General features: G+C 53.7%; 1 protein-coding gene across 1 annotated transcript; it reads right to left on the minus strand.

Annotated features, from left to right (window-relative positions):
- Positions 1 to 1205: 1205 nt before the first annotated feature.
- SFRP1 (secreted frizzled related protein 1) lies at positions 1206 to 15038 on the minus strand. The gene is made up of 3 exons (XM_030964285.1): positions 14338 to 15038; positions 9384 to 9461; positions 1206 to 3523 (listed from the first exon to the last, which is right to left on the minus strand). The coding sequence occupies exons 1-3, from the start codon at positions 14870 to 14872 to the stop codon at positions 3201 to 3203; spliced, it is 936 nt and encodes a 311-aa protein (XP_030820145.1). The 5' UTR covers positions 14873 to 15038; the 3' UTR covers positions 1206 to 3200.
- Between the last annotated feature and the right edge of the window lie 305 nt (positions 15039 to 15343).

The following is a 15343-nucleotide window of genomic DNA, read 5'->3' on the forward strand; positions in this document are numbered from 1 at the left end:
GCCTGATTTAAGGAGATTTTTGTGCTTTCTCATTTCAGTAAACATCTGTTTGCTCCACATGACTCCACACAAGCACAATCCAGGATCTTGGGCACTTTCTCCATAGTTTATACTTAGCCCACTTCAGGTTTTTAGTAAACTTTTCTTGTCGGAGAGCAGTATAGGAAATCTAAAGACAGCAAAGGCACCCACATGCAGCATTTTGACTGCAAGTCTCACTTTTTACATGACCAAAAAAAAAAAATACTTCAGGAGTTGCCAGTTACAAGAAGCCAGAAAAGGAATAGATTCTGCAAATTTCCAGCAAACACACTGCCTGGCTTCCTGCATCTCTTCAACCTGATCTGATGCTCTCACTTTGTTGAATGACCACAGATAAACCAGCAGTGAAATGCAGGGACACATAAAGCAGAGATTCAGGTCAGCTCTCAGACTGCTTCTGAGTTGGGAAAAGGAGACCCCAAGCAGCAGCTCCACAGCACTGACCTTACCTGGTCCTGTGGTGGCAACAGCTCTGCAGCCTGATGTCTCAGGTGCCTCCAAGGGCACTGCAGGAAGAATTGTTGCTTATCCCAAGCTCTTAAACCTTCCCTGCACTAAAAACCCAGCCAGGGCTGCAGCACATTCTGAGGTGGGTAAAAAATCCCTTGGATTAAAAGCACCTGAGAGCTGCAGCCAGGGCTGGGTGAAGCAGCAGGAGCTTCCCAGGAAGGGCACATGCTCTCCCTGCAAGCTGCTACGGCTGCTGCACGCCATCACAGAGCCATGGGAGCAATGAGGATGGAAAAGACCTCCAGGATCATTGAGTCCAAGCCTTGGCTGCACAGCACCATGGCAGCTAAACCAACGTGCCACATCTAGTCATTTCTTGAAGCATTCCAGGGATGGTGACTCCCCCAGCACACCCACAGCCAGCCCCAGAAGGGTTAGGAAACAGCATCTCTTTATAAAAACGGAGGTTGGGGGAATCATATTGAATGGATTAATTTGGCAATTTCAGCAGCAGCAGCAGTGTTCTCTCTGCCACAGCCAGCCCTGTGCTGTGCTGTGCTCAGGAAGGTGAGGCAGAGGGGACAGAGGGTCCCTGCCCCATCCCAGGGGGACTTTTAGGGGCACTGTGGGCACTCAGAGAGAACCACACCTTCAGCTCATCGTGTCCTGACTCCATTCCCCACTCCTCTCCATCATTTCACCTCATCAATCTGTGATGTTAAAGCCCATGGTTTATTTATTTCTTTACTTCACTAATAAAGCACATTATCTACAATGATTAATTTTGCAATAAAGAAACAACACTACTACAAATGGTGATCTAAGACAACCTAAGGGGACTCTATAAAGTTCACATCCTAAATCCATCTCTCTGTTAGCTGTGAAACATCATTCCTCAGAGTACTTGGCTTGTTAATGGAATTCTTCTACAACCAAGTCCATGGCTCTGTCCCCATGTGGGAAATAAGCACCAGTCCCAAGCTAAGGAATAATTAATTTACCAGTTTTGAGGGGGGTTTGGTTCAAACCTCAAAAATGCGGATTTGTTATTTCACTTAACTGTGATACAACAGGATTATCTCAGACATCAGATATTCATTCTCTTAGAGTATTGGTGATGGATGAGAATACTAAATGGAAGGAGGAAGGATAATGAATACAGAGTGGTATGGGTCCATGAAAAAGAGAACCAGTCCAATTAACAGAATAATGAATTTCAGCTTGGTCGATAAATGTAATCATTTGGGTAAGATATTCTTTGTCTTTCATAAACTATTTGAAATCATACAAACATGACATTTCAATTAGGGCAAAAAAGACATAATGATAGAGAGCCAAGTTGTCAGAGATCAAACAGATAAAACCCCAGACTGCTGGGTCCCACAGCAAAGAGGGGAAGACAGAGACAATCCATTCCCTGTGGGGCTCCACAGGGAAAAGTCCTTGGCCTTCTGCTCTCTGGTACTTTGCCAGCAGCCTAAAGGAGCTATAAAAACATCACTGCTGAAGTGAGGGAGTGTCACAAGCTGGAGGAGCTGGCCATGAGCTCCCCCCAGCCAAAGCCCCGGGCTGGCTGAACCTTTGCTCAGGCTTAAAATGGAATGAGAGGTCTGGGCACCAGCAGCTCAGGACACCTGTGCAGGGGAACTGCCACAGCCAGGAGGGGGATCTCAGCCCAGGCAGGAGATCTCAGCCCAGGAAGGAGATCTCAGCCCAGGAAGGAGATCTCAGATCTCAGCCCAGGCAGGGGATCTCAGCCCAGGCAGGAGATCTCAGCCCAGGAAGGAGATCTCAGATCTCAGCCCAGGCAGGAGATCTCAGATCTCAGCCCAGGCAGGGGATCTCAGCCCAGGCAGGAGATCTCAGCCCAGGCAGGAGATCTCAGCTGGACACTGCTGAGACAGGGGCCTGCCCAAGGCCAAAGGCACAGGTGGAGGCAGAGAGCCCCCTCTGCCCCTGCCCCCCATGCCAGGGCACCACCTCACTGCACACAGCAGTGAGGAGGCTCAGAGGCTGCCTGGGTGCAGCACAGGGGCTCAGCTGGCACAGCAGATGCCAAGGCAGGCACCCAGGGGACATCACAAGAGATGCTGGTAAGGGAGGGCTCCAGCCCAACAAGGCACCACAAGGAACCAGGGTTAAGGCTTAAACTAAGCAGGTTAAGACTATCATGGGGATGTTTTTACAGTGAGGGCAATTAGCTATTAGGAATTCTTCTCAGAGGTTGTAATGGGTTCTCCACTACTCATTTATTAACTTTGATCATGAAGATAGGATCTCTGTCTAATCAGCCAGCTCTGGTTCCTACAGGAATTCAGGGCAATCCTGCAGCCATGAAGATGGGAGTGATGTGGTCCACGAGGGTCCTTTCTGCAAGCATGCAAGCTCTTAACATCACCTCCCAGCCCTCTGCTTGCCCTCTTTACCTGACAGCTGCTATTTCAATGGTTGCACATATCTGTACAATAACAGGTCTTTAGACAATGCAGTCATAAATCGTGTGTGACCTCAGCCACTGCTTGGAGCACGAGCCCAGGCCATCAGGCCAAGCTTTGGGAGGGCTGAGATCAGTGAGGGAGCTGTGAGGAGCAGGATGGAGGAGCAGGAGGGCTGGGCTCCAGCATCCCTGCTGCAGAGCAGCGAGATGGAGCCGCTGTGCCCACCTGAGCAGGTCCAGGGAGCCGCTCTGCCTCCCTCCCGCCAGCGCATCACTTGAACACGGACGGGAACGTGGGGCAGTCGGGCGATTTCATCTTCTTCATAAACTTCTTGAACTCTTTGTTCTTCTTGTCCCACTTGTAGATGGCTGTCAACAGGTACTGGGTCTTCACCTGGCGGCCCATGATGAGGAAGTAGTGGCTGAGGTTGTCCAGCTGGTGGCAGGGACAGTCTGCCCCGTTTTTTAGGAACAGCACCAGCTTCTTCAGGTTCTTCTTCCGGATGGGCCCCAGCTTCAGTGCCTTCCTCTTCCGTGGAATGATCATCTTGTCCCCATTCTCCTTCTTCACTTCCTTTATGGTCATCTTAAGGGCTGCAAAACAAGATGGGAGAGGGGAAAACCAAAACTCCTAAGCAGCTTTCTCCAGCACAAAGCCTCTGCTCCATGAGGCTGAGGGGGCAGCAATGCCCTGTCCCTGTCCCTCTGCAGACACACAGTGCCCTGCTCCCCTCCTGCATTCCCCTACTCTGCTCCTGAATCCTCCTCCTCCTCCATGGCATCACCCTGGCCATGACCTGGCCCAGTATGACACCCATACTCTTGCACCTGAGGGGGAGTGTCACGGACATATTTCATGAAAAATCCTTTCCTTAGGATCATTTCTCCTGAGAAGCTGAGAAGCTTCAGCTTCTCCATGTTTTGCTGCTTTGGAATATGATTTGGAGAATTGTTTACCCAGCATGTGAATTGTTTTTACTTGATGACCAATGACAGCCACCTGTGTCGAGCTGTGAGCAGTCAGAAGATTTTATTATAATTCCATTCCTTTCCTTGCTAGGCTTCTGATGAAATCCTTTCTTCTATTCTTTAGTATAGTTTTAATATATCTTTTAATATAATATAGATCATAAAATAATAAATCAGCCTTCTGAAACATGGAGTCAAGATTCTCGTCTCTTCCCATGTAGGGATTGCCTGAAAATTCCACAGGGGAGCTGCCCCATGCCCAGGAGAGCACCAAGGTAAAACAGTGACATCTTTGTTCCCCTTCCTGCAGCAAAGCACCCAGCACTCCCCATTTGAGAGGGGACTTGTTCAGCTGCCAAGCACAAATGTTAACTGAGTAAATGAGGTGACTTCCCTGCTCTAGAGGCATGGAGAGACTCTTGAAAGGATCATTTAAAAGGTCAATTTGGCTTCTCAAGCATTTGTTTGCAGTCACACCGGCCCTGAGGTGCCTGTGAAACAAGTTTCCAAGCACTGGATGTCCCTGCATCAGAGCTGTGGAGATCCCAGCATGCAGTCATGGGCCTGGGAGAAGGGAAGTTGGTCTGACACAACTGCCATGGAAAATACTCTCTCCTCTTTGTGTTCAGCATTTTCCTGAGTTAACCACAATCCTCTCCCACCCCCAAAAAAAAGAAGAAAAAAAAAGGGTTTTTTTGCCATGACCATGAAAAGGAATTTTGCATACATGGGAAAAATGATGAAAATGTGTTGTACATTAAAACATCATTTCAGTGCCATTTGGCTCTGCCTCGTTTTTGGGGAAAAGCACATATGGACCAAAATTGCTAACATATTTTCATCATTTGGGAGTTTACTTCAGAGCTGCAGATAACTAGTGCTCAGAGAGGTGATTGGTTGGCTGCTGTGCCTTCTCATTAGAGTCTCAGGGCAGTTGCAGGCAGTCCACAAGAACCTCTGGCTGGGAGATGAGTCCTCACAGCATCATTCCTTGAAGTCCTGCTCTGCTGGAACACACAGCAGTGAACACGTGTTGCTTCCTGGGCAGGAGCACTGCTCACTGCTCCAGACACAGATGGCAGCAGGACAGCACAATGACAATCCTGAGCAGGCAGCAGACACTCAGTGTCACCACCCTGACAACAGGAGCACTGGTGTTTGCCTGCCCCTGTGCCAAAAACATCCCTTAGGTTTGCCAAGATCCTTGTCATGTTACACTGCTATTGTACAAGAAAGTCGTCTAGGACTGGAAACCTAAGTGAAATTTTCATTCCATCTGTTTTACAAATGCAGGAGCTAAAGAAACTCCTGAATTTAAGGAGCTAAAGATGCTGAACCAGATCAGTTTGCAACAGATCTGGAAAATGAAGTAAGTACTTTTCAAGCAGCTCCAAGCTCCGTGACATCAACCGGGCAGCAGTAGCAGCAACAACCCTCAATGTCAGCCTCACTTCCTTTATTCATGCTGCATGGAGCTCTTGCACTAAGAACAGAGGTGGCCAGGGCAGGAGGGATCAAACAGGGAGAGGTATAAAACACCATTACAACAGCACAATAAGAGATTTTTGCAAAATGGCTTTTTTGCTTTGCCGAGATCACTGCAAAATTTGATCCTTTTTGCTGGAGGAAGAAAAGGATCTGCCAGCTAGTTGAGGTGTTGATCTAGTCCAAGTATCACACAGCATGGAAGACAAAGAAGGCCTGGTGATCCTGTGCTGTGGGAGCTCACAGCTGCTCCCTTCCCTGCACACAGCAGTTTGTGAGCCAGCAGGTTCATGGGAGCTGCCCAGGGGGACCATAAATCCAGATGTAAACCAAAACCTCATCCAAACCTTGCTCGTGCAGAGCAGCACACAGAGCCAAGATGGGATAAGGCCAAGGGGGATGAAGGAGGAGGCTGACCAGGGGTGCAAATAGTTTGTGTCAGGCTCTGCTCTTCCCAGCACAATGTCCTTGCAAGCAGCAAGAGCCTGCAGTGCTGCCCTGGCTCATGGGCCACCAAGCTTCACCTGCCTTTGGTGCTGCAGGCTGAGCAGTCACACAAGCAGGATGATCTCTGCTCAGCCCTCACTCCTCTGGCTTCCCCAAATTCCCCTTGCTCACTAAATTGGGCCACATTCCCTAAGTTCCAACTCACATTCCAGGTGAGATTCCCAGGTGTGAGAGCTGGCTTCCACAGTGGCAGGACAGACACACAGCTTTGGCAAACACCAGAGAAGGGGTTCCTGAGGGTGCACTCTTTCCAGGGCTCATCCCACTCCAAGAGCTCACCTCCATGCAGTGGGAGGCAGCCTCCAACTTCTGGCTTTCCTAGAATATTTGTTGGGGGACCCTGGTGCTGCAGCAGCTCTCCTGGTGTCCCCCCAGCCCTTTTTGCCAGGCAAAAGGCTCGAGCAGGATGCTTTGAGTCTTGGCTCCAGGACCCAGCAGAGCTGCCAAAGCAAACAGCTTCCTCACTGGGAGCCTTGGCCTTCCCACTCCCCCCATGCCACACCAAATCTGTCTCAGCAGCAAGTGGGAGAAGGGCCAGAATCACTCTGAGATCCCAGGACAGGCTTGCTGAGACAGATTTCACCTTCAGCTGTGGCTGCCAGGCAGGAGCTGAGCCCAGGAGAGCTCTCCACAGCAGGAGCATGTGCCACCTTGCCAGTGCAGCAGCTGCATTGTGACCAATGCATCAGCAGTGGCACTGGTGGCAGCACGAGTAGCCCAAGAGGGCTGCAGGATCAACACAACACCCACAAGCCCTTCGTAGCATTTACTTTCATGGGACACACACAGTTCCAGCACAGCCTTCTCCAAAGACAGCACTGCACTGGGGTGGTCACCAGCTGAGAGCAGAACCCCTGTGCCCTGTTCACAAACCACTGCCAGGCACCATTCCTGCTCCTCACCCCTCTTTTTCAGCACAGAACCAGGATGCTGTGTCTGCTGGGGCCCCACTCCAGCACCTCATGTGCAGGAAAGGGAATGTGAGAGAAGGGAAAGCTCCACTGTTCCTTCAGCCTCATTTTTCCTTCCTTTAGAAATCACTGAGAAGGAAGAAACCTGCCAGAAGACACATTAGGGCTGTAACAGGAGAAGGCTGCAGGCAAGGACCTGTCAGTCACAGAGAAAAAATAAACAGCATGTATTGATTGTTCTGCAGTCCCCAGTGCCACAGAGCCCGTTCAGCAGGATCCCCTCAGACCCCAGAGAAAGGGCAGAAACAATAAATAAAATCACTAAGAGAAACAGAGCGTGGAATGAACTCCTGGAGTAAGAAACAAGCGCTGGCTGCAGCCCAGGGCAGCTGGGGGAGGTGGCTGTGGGGGCTCTGGAGCCCCATCTCCTGCTTCCTCTTGCTTCCACTGCTGCCTCAGCACAGCAGCACCACACTGAAATCTACCCTGCAGTCACCCCCACGTACCTGACCCAGCCCCCTGTGCTGCTCAGGGCTCTGGCACCCCTCCCTGACACCCAGCCCAGAGCTGTTTTATTCTCAGAGGAACAGCCCAGCTGCCTCAAAGCAGCATCCCAGAGTCCCCATTCATCCTTGCTCAAAGATGAACCCAGAGTTCTGCTGCACCACGAGGCTGGCAGTCTCCTGGCACCCCTCTGACCCCCAGCATCTTGTCCATGATCCTCTCCTGCCTTGTCTTTGCAGTTTGTGTTCACAGCTCACTGCAGCCTGAAGAACAGAGCCTGACACAAACTATCTGCACCCCTGGTCAGCCTCCTCCTTCATCCCCCTTGGAGTTATCCCATCTTGGCTCTGTACTCTAGGCTGCACAGCCACAGCCACACATCTGTGCTGGGCAAAGTGGTCCTCACTTCTTTTCTGTACCAAGCTGCTGGGGTGTAAGAGAAAATCTGCACTAACAGCAGGAATCAGTGCAAGACCTACCAACAGCTGCCCCATGCAGCACACGTTAGTTTAAACATTTATTGTACATGTCTGGCTTTGATGAGGATCTGTAACCTGTCAGCTGCCAGTGTTTACCTTGGTGGACGTGCATGAGAAACCTCAGTCTGAAGGTTTGGGAGTTTATAACAGTGCCAGATAAACAGCTTTCCTTGAGAAATCACCCCATGACAGTAACCCCCCAAGACTAAACAAAGATCCAAGGGCCATGCATTGTGCTTTGGGAAAACTTCCTGAAGCTGATGCCTCCTCCACCAGCCACTCCCTCCTGTGAGACATCCTTCTCACCCCTGCATTGCCTTCCCTTCCCTCACAGGGCACAGGTAGGACCATCCTATTCCATGTTCCTGCTCCCCAGCTGGCCACATCTGCCAGGAAATAATTCCATCCTTTGGACACTGTCCCCACTGTCTTTCCCAGTAACAACTTAACACTGTGAGCAAGTCACTGACCCAAGCTGCTCTGCTGAGGCAGGGAATTCCTCTGGTTTGGCCTCTGCTCCCTGCTGTCTAACTGTCCCAGAGCACAGGAGGATATTTAGCAGCAGAAGCTGATGACAAGCATGCAGTTAAGTTTGTGTTTCCCCTTCCCAGCAGGAAGGACACCCCCCTGGCTCACTCCTCACACACCTCTGGCAAGGGGACAGGTATTGCAGTGACCCCAGCACCAGATCCCCTGCTGCCACTGGCCAGTGCCCCTCTCTCTTCCTCTGGGACAAAGATCCCCCTGGACTGGGGCAATGCCTCTGCACCACTGCAAGGAGGCAGGGAGCTCCTATCCAAACCAGGTGTGCTGATCCCAGAGGCTGCTTCTCCCTCCCTGTATGTGCAGTGAGGCAGGGGCAGCTCTGCTTCAGCTCCCATGGCCTGCCCAGAGCAGAGCTCTGAGCACTCAGCACCTCCCACTCCCCAGCCAGGCCAAGCACTGAATGTCTGCTTCCATTCCCCAGCCAAGCCAGAAGTATGCACATTCCTGGGAAACTATTACATGGGTGTTCCTCTTGGTGCTTTTCCCTGTTAGAAAAAGTCTGTGCTGAACTTAAGACTTCTGGCATACCAAATCTGCAGGACAGTTGAGAATTCATTTCCAGCAGAAAGGGTAGCACACCAGCATGCAGAGCAGGTTTGGGTTTGCATAAGCACGCTCTGGTACAGGGCACATTCAAGTGCTAATCCCCCAGGAATGCACACCTTGTTCAATATGCCTTTAATAATCTTCCAGGAAGGTTACATACACCAGCAAGGATGTCAAAAGCAGTTAATTCTGGGTTTGATCTGAGAAAGCTAATATATTTCCTCGTGATAATCTTTTTTTCTAGATGAAGTTCAGTTTACCACTGGTTGTCTCACTCACTCATTTAGGACAAAGCCTTCAAGCAGCTTTGCATTTTTTAACAACGTCCACCTCTGCATACCCACAGTGACATCTAGAGGCACACGTGCCTGGCCTTGGGGACAGACTGCAGGACACACAGCACCACGGTGGGCAGGGAAAGGTGGCAGCTCCAGTGCAGCCACACAGAAGCCATGCTGCCTGTGACCAGCTGGGAAGCCTCCCCGTGCCTCGAGTGCTCCTTCTTACCAAACTCGCTGGCACACAGGTGCTCCACGATGGCCTCTGACTTCATCTCATTGTCACAAGGGGGACACACGGTCGTTCCTGGCAAGAGAACAGAAGTGAAGACAATTGAGAGGTGGCAAGGAGCCAGCAGAAGCAGCAGCACAGAGCCAGACTGGCCATGCTGTCAGACTGTCACCCTCGAGGGGGATCCATGCACCCTGCTGGGTGTAAGGAGCCACCCACTGGCTCACAGGGCAGCCCTGGCCATAGGCAGCCTGCTGCCAGCCCCACCACAATGCTGTCAGTGGCCCCAAGGGCAGGCACAGGCAGCTGCTAAGAGCAAAAGGACAGCACTGGCAAAGAAAGGAGTTCTCAGGGCCAGGCACTCAGTGTGTGTTGAGGGAAGAGCTTGCCAAGGGGCATTGCCCATGGCCTGCTGACATTCCCTCCCCACTGCATGCCAAGGCGGGCACACGATGCCCCAACCCCAGCACAGCAGGAGGATGCTGCCCAGAGATGGCTCAAGTGCCAAGGTGGTGCCAGGCAAGGGGTTCAGGACTGGCACAGCCCAGTTCAGTGTTACCCTCAGTACTGGGACCATGCCACAGACTGCCCAGGAAGACCCTCACTAGCCTCCCTCCTGCCCTGCCCCAGAGCAGCACAGCTTGGGGGTGGACCAGCACAGCTCTTGTGGATGCTGCCACCACCACCAAGAGTGGTCATCCTCTGTTTTGTTTTGAGCCCAGGGCAGCCTCATGGCTCCAGCAGAGCCACCTCCGCTTGGCAGCTGCTGGCAGAGGTCAACATCTGCCTCTTGGGAAATGCCAGCCCAGGGGATTTCACTGGGATCTGTCCTGGGAGGAAATCTCTCTTCACCCAGAGAAGAAGAATCTGTTTCCAAGTCCCCATCTGCAGTTGGGGCAGACCACCCAGCAGCACAGACGTAGATTTGAGCTACTGGCAGATTAATTTATTGAGCTGGGAGATGCTGCTTGTTCCTGGTCCAGCAAGACGGAGGGCTCTTCCCACACAAGGGAGTTATTCTCAGGGACAACACTGCAGCAAAACATCTGCCAGTAAACAGAGCACTCATGGCCTTCCAGCCCTCAGCCAGGCCAGCAAAGCCACAGCATTGCTGGAGTGAAAAAGCAGAGAGGTGTCTCAGAATGAGGGGTGCAGAGCCAGGGAGGCACAGCCACGACCATGGTGTGGTGTCTCCTCAGCCTCAGATGCCCCACGGGGATTCAGGCCAGACTTTTGTTTTCTGTGGTTTGTTCTTTCCTTGTCACCACCCCCAAAGCTCTTCTGTGCCAAATGCTAATTCCTGGGGATGTGCACCACGGCTTTATTAATCACACATGCAGAGCAACTGGCCTTCTGCTCACTCCTGTGTGCAAGTCACGAGTCAGCCTTCACAGCACCAACATCCACACTCTCTGTACCTCTGAGAGCTGCCCATCCCCTGGGTAACCCCTTCTTCCAGAGCCCTGACATGCAACTGCCACTCTCACCATCTCAGAGTGACACAGGCAGGAGCCAGCCTTTGGAGATAGGATGACATCTGCATCAGAATATTTCTTTCCAGGCTGTGGAAAGAAATATTTACTGTGCTCATGACAAGGGAGAGAGGGTGCTCACAGGAAGGTGACACAGGTCCAGCTCTCCATCTGCTGCACAGCCAGGAGTTCATCACTGGGCTGGGGAACAAGCTGGGGTTCCTGCCAGGCCAAGCACTTCAATCTGCCTCAGCAGCCCAAGTGCACATCAGGCTGGCCAAGCCTGCACCAGCCAGACAAACATGAAAGCCACCACTGCATCCACTCTATGAGCTTTCCAGGCAACCAATTAAAATAGAAAAAAAAAAAAAAAGCAAACAAAAATGGAAAATAAGACTCATTGTTCCATGGTGCAAATACAGGCTTTGTTCTAGCTCTGCCCCAGCAGCCCCTGAACAGGCTGTAACACACCCAAGGTGGCAGAGACCCCTGCCTTGCTGCACCAGGAGCCAACAGCCATCCTGTGGGCTGGACCTGGGAGCCCCTGGACAGCCCCTTGCACAGGCAGCAGCTTCACTTATGCACAATCCCCTTGCCCTAATCAATAACCTTGATCAGGCTGCTCAGAGTCCCTGACTGGGAATGTTTCCAAGCATGGGGCATCCAACCATGTTCCTAGATAATCTGTGCCAGCATTTTACAACCCTCACTGCAAAAAAACTTCCTCCTTATATCCAATTTAAACCAACCCATCCTCCAATCCTGCCTCCTGCAGCACAACAGGACAACTGGCAATGGGAAGAAAAATTGTCCTCTGCTCTGGATCACCACATCACACTACAGTCAGGAGCACAAATGCTGAATGCTGGGGGCCCAGACAACTCCTGCACAGCTCTGGATCACCACATCACAGTACAGTCAGGAGCACAAATGCTGGGGACCAGCCAGCTCCTGCACAGCTCTGTGCCCCAGGAAAGCTGTTCTGTGGAGCTACCCCAGACCTGCAAACCCTCCCATCCCTCCTGAGGCACTGGAGCAGACATCCCCAGCCCACCCTCGGGGCCCACTGCAGCTTGGCTGGGGCCCATCTGCAAACTCCAAGCACAATCTCAGCTGCCTCCAGCTCACTTGTTCCCTGCTGACCATTTTTCCAATGCCTGGCTGTAGAGCCAGCTTACTCCAGGGGCAAGAGAAGGAATGTGTAATGCTGTATTAATCTGCAACTCCCCTGATGCATCCTGTGGGCCTGCAGGCTTTACTGCCTGTGCTTAAGGAGAAAGGAATTCAGCAGGTCAGCTCTTTGAGAGGCAGAAACAAATTCCAATTTCAAGGTGTTAATGGGGGAAAATACTGAAAGGGTTTGTTCTTATTAGTACCAAGAGAAAAGGGGAGACACTGCTTGGTTCTGACCCTCTTTGAATCAACAGGAAACACCCCTGTGCCCAAGAGCAAAGGAGTTGGTGCTGACAGAAAACACAGACAGGGTGCAGAACCCAGGCAGACAAGTACCTAGCCAGCACAGGGACAAGGACTGAGCTGCAGGTCACCCAGGATGTCACTTGACATCTGCAGGAGGTGGCAGTACCAGAGCTGAAGCAATGGGTGCCTTATGGGCACTAACAGAGCCTCTGTGGCATGCAGGACATCCAGCAGTGCTGGTTCACATCACACCAGTGGCTGCAATTCACTTGGAGCTTGCTTTTTTCCCACTCCAAACTGTTTGAGGCACCACAAGAAAGCAGCAGTGTCCCACCCCACTGACAGCAGTGTCCCACCCCAGGTCCAAAAGGTGAAGAGAAAGTCATGAAACTACTCAGTGGAAAACCTGGCAGATGCTGCTCCTTTAGGACACTGCTCCCAGGTCTTGGCTCATTAATGTCTGTAAAATGCATGACCTGCACACAGCTCAGACTATTTCAGACCCAGGAAGGGGCAGCTCACACCCAGCTGTCCCAGGAGCATGCTTGGCTGCAAGTCCCTGGGGAAATAAAAGCAACCTTTGTACCTGCAACACAGAACACAGCTGTGGTCTTGACCAAGGGTCCGGGTTCACATGAGACATATTAATTTAGAGCATTACTGGAAAACAAGGAGGTTTCTCCAGCAGGAAGGGCAAGCCACGACAAGGAAGCCAGTATGGCTGTGCTGCCATCACCGTGGGGAGAGGCTGGTCCCTGGCAAGGAGACCAGGCCCCCATTTTCCCCCTGGCACTGGAACAAACTTCACATCCCACCTGCCTCTGGATGTCACTGAGATGTGACACAGACTCCTGCACACAGCTCCTCTGGGTGTCCCCTGTGCCTGCCACGCCACAGCCACTGCTCTGCACTGCCCTCCTCAGCTCCTGGAGACCCCTCAGGCTGTCACCCCCCTGCTGCAGGATGCACTCCTCTCCTATCCTCTATCAGAGGGCTCTCTGAAGTACCAGCCCTTTCAAGATGGGCAGGGTGACACTGCACAGTCCCCTTCGGCTGGGTTACTTCTCCCAGTGGAGCACCACACACAGCTTTTGTCTCTACAGGTAACTGCAAAGGGCAGACGAGCTCTGACACAACACAGAAGCCACGGAAAGCGCTCAGCCCCCGCCCTGCCTGTGCCCGAGCTCCTCCCGAGCGCCGGCACCATGTCCCCGTGGAATCAGGAGCGACAATTCCCTTCAATTCCCTTAAGCACTGCACTCTCTTAGAGCCCTCTGCCATCTCCCTCGACAAACACTCCTCCTGCCAGCCTTTCCCAGCGCTCCAATAGCAAACACCCAAGCGACACCAGGATATTTATTTATTTTCAAGTTTCCAGCAACAAGCCAGACTCACTGCAACTTGAACAAGCCAGTCTGGCACCACAGAAACGTGCTGCACGCAATGGAAACAAACACGAACCACGTTCACTTTCCCCAGTTGTTTTTGGGCAGGCTCCTCTCTCCCTCTCCAGCCCACAGCCCACCCGAGGGCAGGGCTGGATCTCCAGTGCATGTCCAGCCTCTTGCCCTAGGACTGCACTGGACGTGGGGACAGCCAGGACTGCTGTCACTGTTGGCTCCAGTCAGCCAACACTTTCTGTCCTGGACACCACACATCCTCCTCATCCTCCTGCTGCCCAGAGCAGCCCTGCAGGAGCTTGGCTCGGGAGCAGAGCCAGGACAGTGCAGGATCTGAGGACGGAGGGTCACACCTTGCTCCATCAGGGCTGGAGCCCAGCCGCAGTGCCTGTGCAGGGATCAGAACACGCACAACCCCACAACGATCCACACAGCCTCTCCCAAGGCTCTGGGATAGGGATGAGGAGCTGGCAGGGCATCCCACTCCCTTTGGGACAGCAGGGCACGGAGAGTGCTCAGAGGCTAGAGGAGGGCTGCTGCCAAGAAGAAGAGTTCAGGTGAGCCTCCTCCTGCCACAAGAACCCCTTCTGGGCTAACACCTGCCCTGCCAGCTCAGAGAGGAGCGCCAGGAGCAAGGCTGCAGCACGAGCCATGCCTTACCTTTGGGCCTGGAGACCTCGGTGGCATTGGGAGCTGTCATAGCAATGCAGACGTCATCCTGGGGAAACTGGTCACACTTGAGCATCTCTGGCCAGAAGAAGCCAAAGAACTGCATGACAGGCTCACAGGAGTCACGCACGGCCTCGCAGAGCCAGCGGCAGGGGTAGACCGGCCGGTCCAGGCAGACGGGGGCAAAGAGGGAGCAGAGGAAGACCTGGGTACCCATATGGCAATTCTTGTTGAGCAGTGGCACCCAGCTGCTCGCCTGGTGCTTCACCTCGGCCATGGTCTCGTGGTCCAGCAGGTTGGGCAGCACCATCTTGTCGTAGCCCACGCTGTGGCACAGCCGCAGGTCGGCGGGGATGGCCACGCACTGGTGGGGTTTGGCGTAGAAGCGCCCGCCAGGGTAAGGGCCCAGGTCTGACTGGTAGCTGACATAGTCGTACTCGCTGGCCACGCCGCACGCCAGCAGCCCGGCGGCCACCGACAGCACCGCACGCAGGGCGGCCCCACCGGGCCCCCTCACGCTGCCCATCGCCGCCACCCGCCGACGGGGGCCCCGACAGCACCGCACGCCGCTCCCCGCCGGGCGCCCGCTGCCGGCGGCCGCCCCCGGGGACTCTCCTCGCAGTCCCTCCGCTACCCCGAGCTCGCTGCCCGCCGAGCCCCGCCGAGCCCCGCCGAGCCCCACACAGCCCCGCCGCCCCGGCCCCGGCCCCGCTCTGGCCGCGCTCCGGCCGCGCCGCGGGTTTGTGAGCCCGCGGCAGCCAATCAGCGCCGCGCCGCCCGCCGCGCGCTGGCCCGCCGCTGTCAATCAGCGACGGCAGGAGCCAATCCCGCCCCGCCCCGCCCCGCCCTGCCCAGCGCGGCCCCGACGGCCCCTCAGCCCGGCTCGGCCCGGCCCGGCCCGGCTCGACTCAGCCCTACGGAGTGCAGCCGGGGCAGCTCGGGAGTACCCAGACCCCGCCCGGGCCGGAGCTCGCCCGTAGCTCCGCTCGGCCGCAGC

This window comes from Camarhynchus parvulus, chromosome 22, assembly GCF_901933205.1.
Source record: "Camarhynchus parvulus chromosome 22, STF_HiC, whole genome shotgun sequence".
Classification (NCBI taxonomy): domain Eukaryota; kingdom Metazoa; phylum Chordata; class Aves; order Passeriformes; family Thraupidae; genus Camarhynchus; species Camarhynchus parvulus.

Coding starts and splice junctions, on each gene's coding strand:
- SFRP1 (XM_030964285.1), bottom strand. CDS start 14,872: ATGGGCAGCGTGAGGGGGCCCGGTGGGGCCGCCCTGCGTGCGGTGCTG. Junction 9,462..14,337: donor CGAGGTCTCCAGGCCCAAAG/GTAAGGCATGGC, acceptor TTCTCTTGCCAG/GAACGACCGTGTGTCCCCCT. Junction 3,524..9,383: donor CCTGTGTGCCAGCGAGTTTG/GTAAGAAGGAGC, acceptor CTTGTTTTGCAG/CCCTTAAGATGACCATAAAG.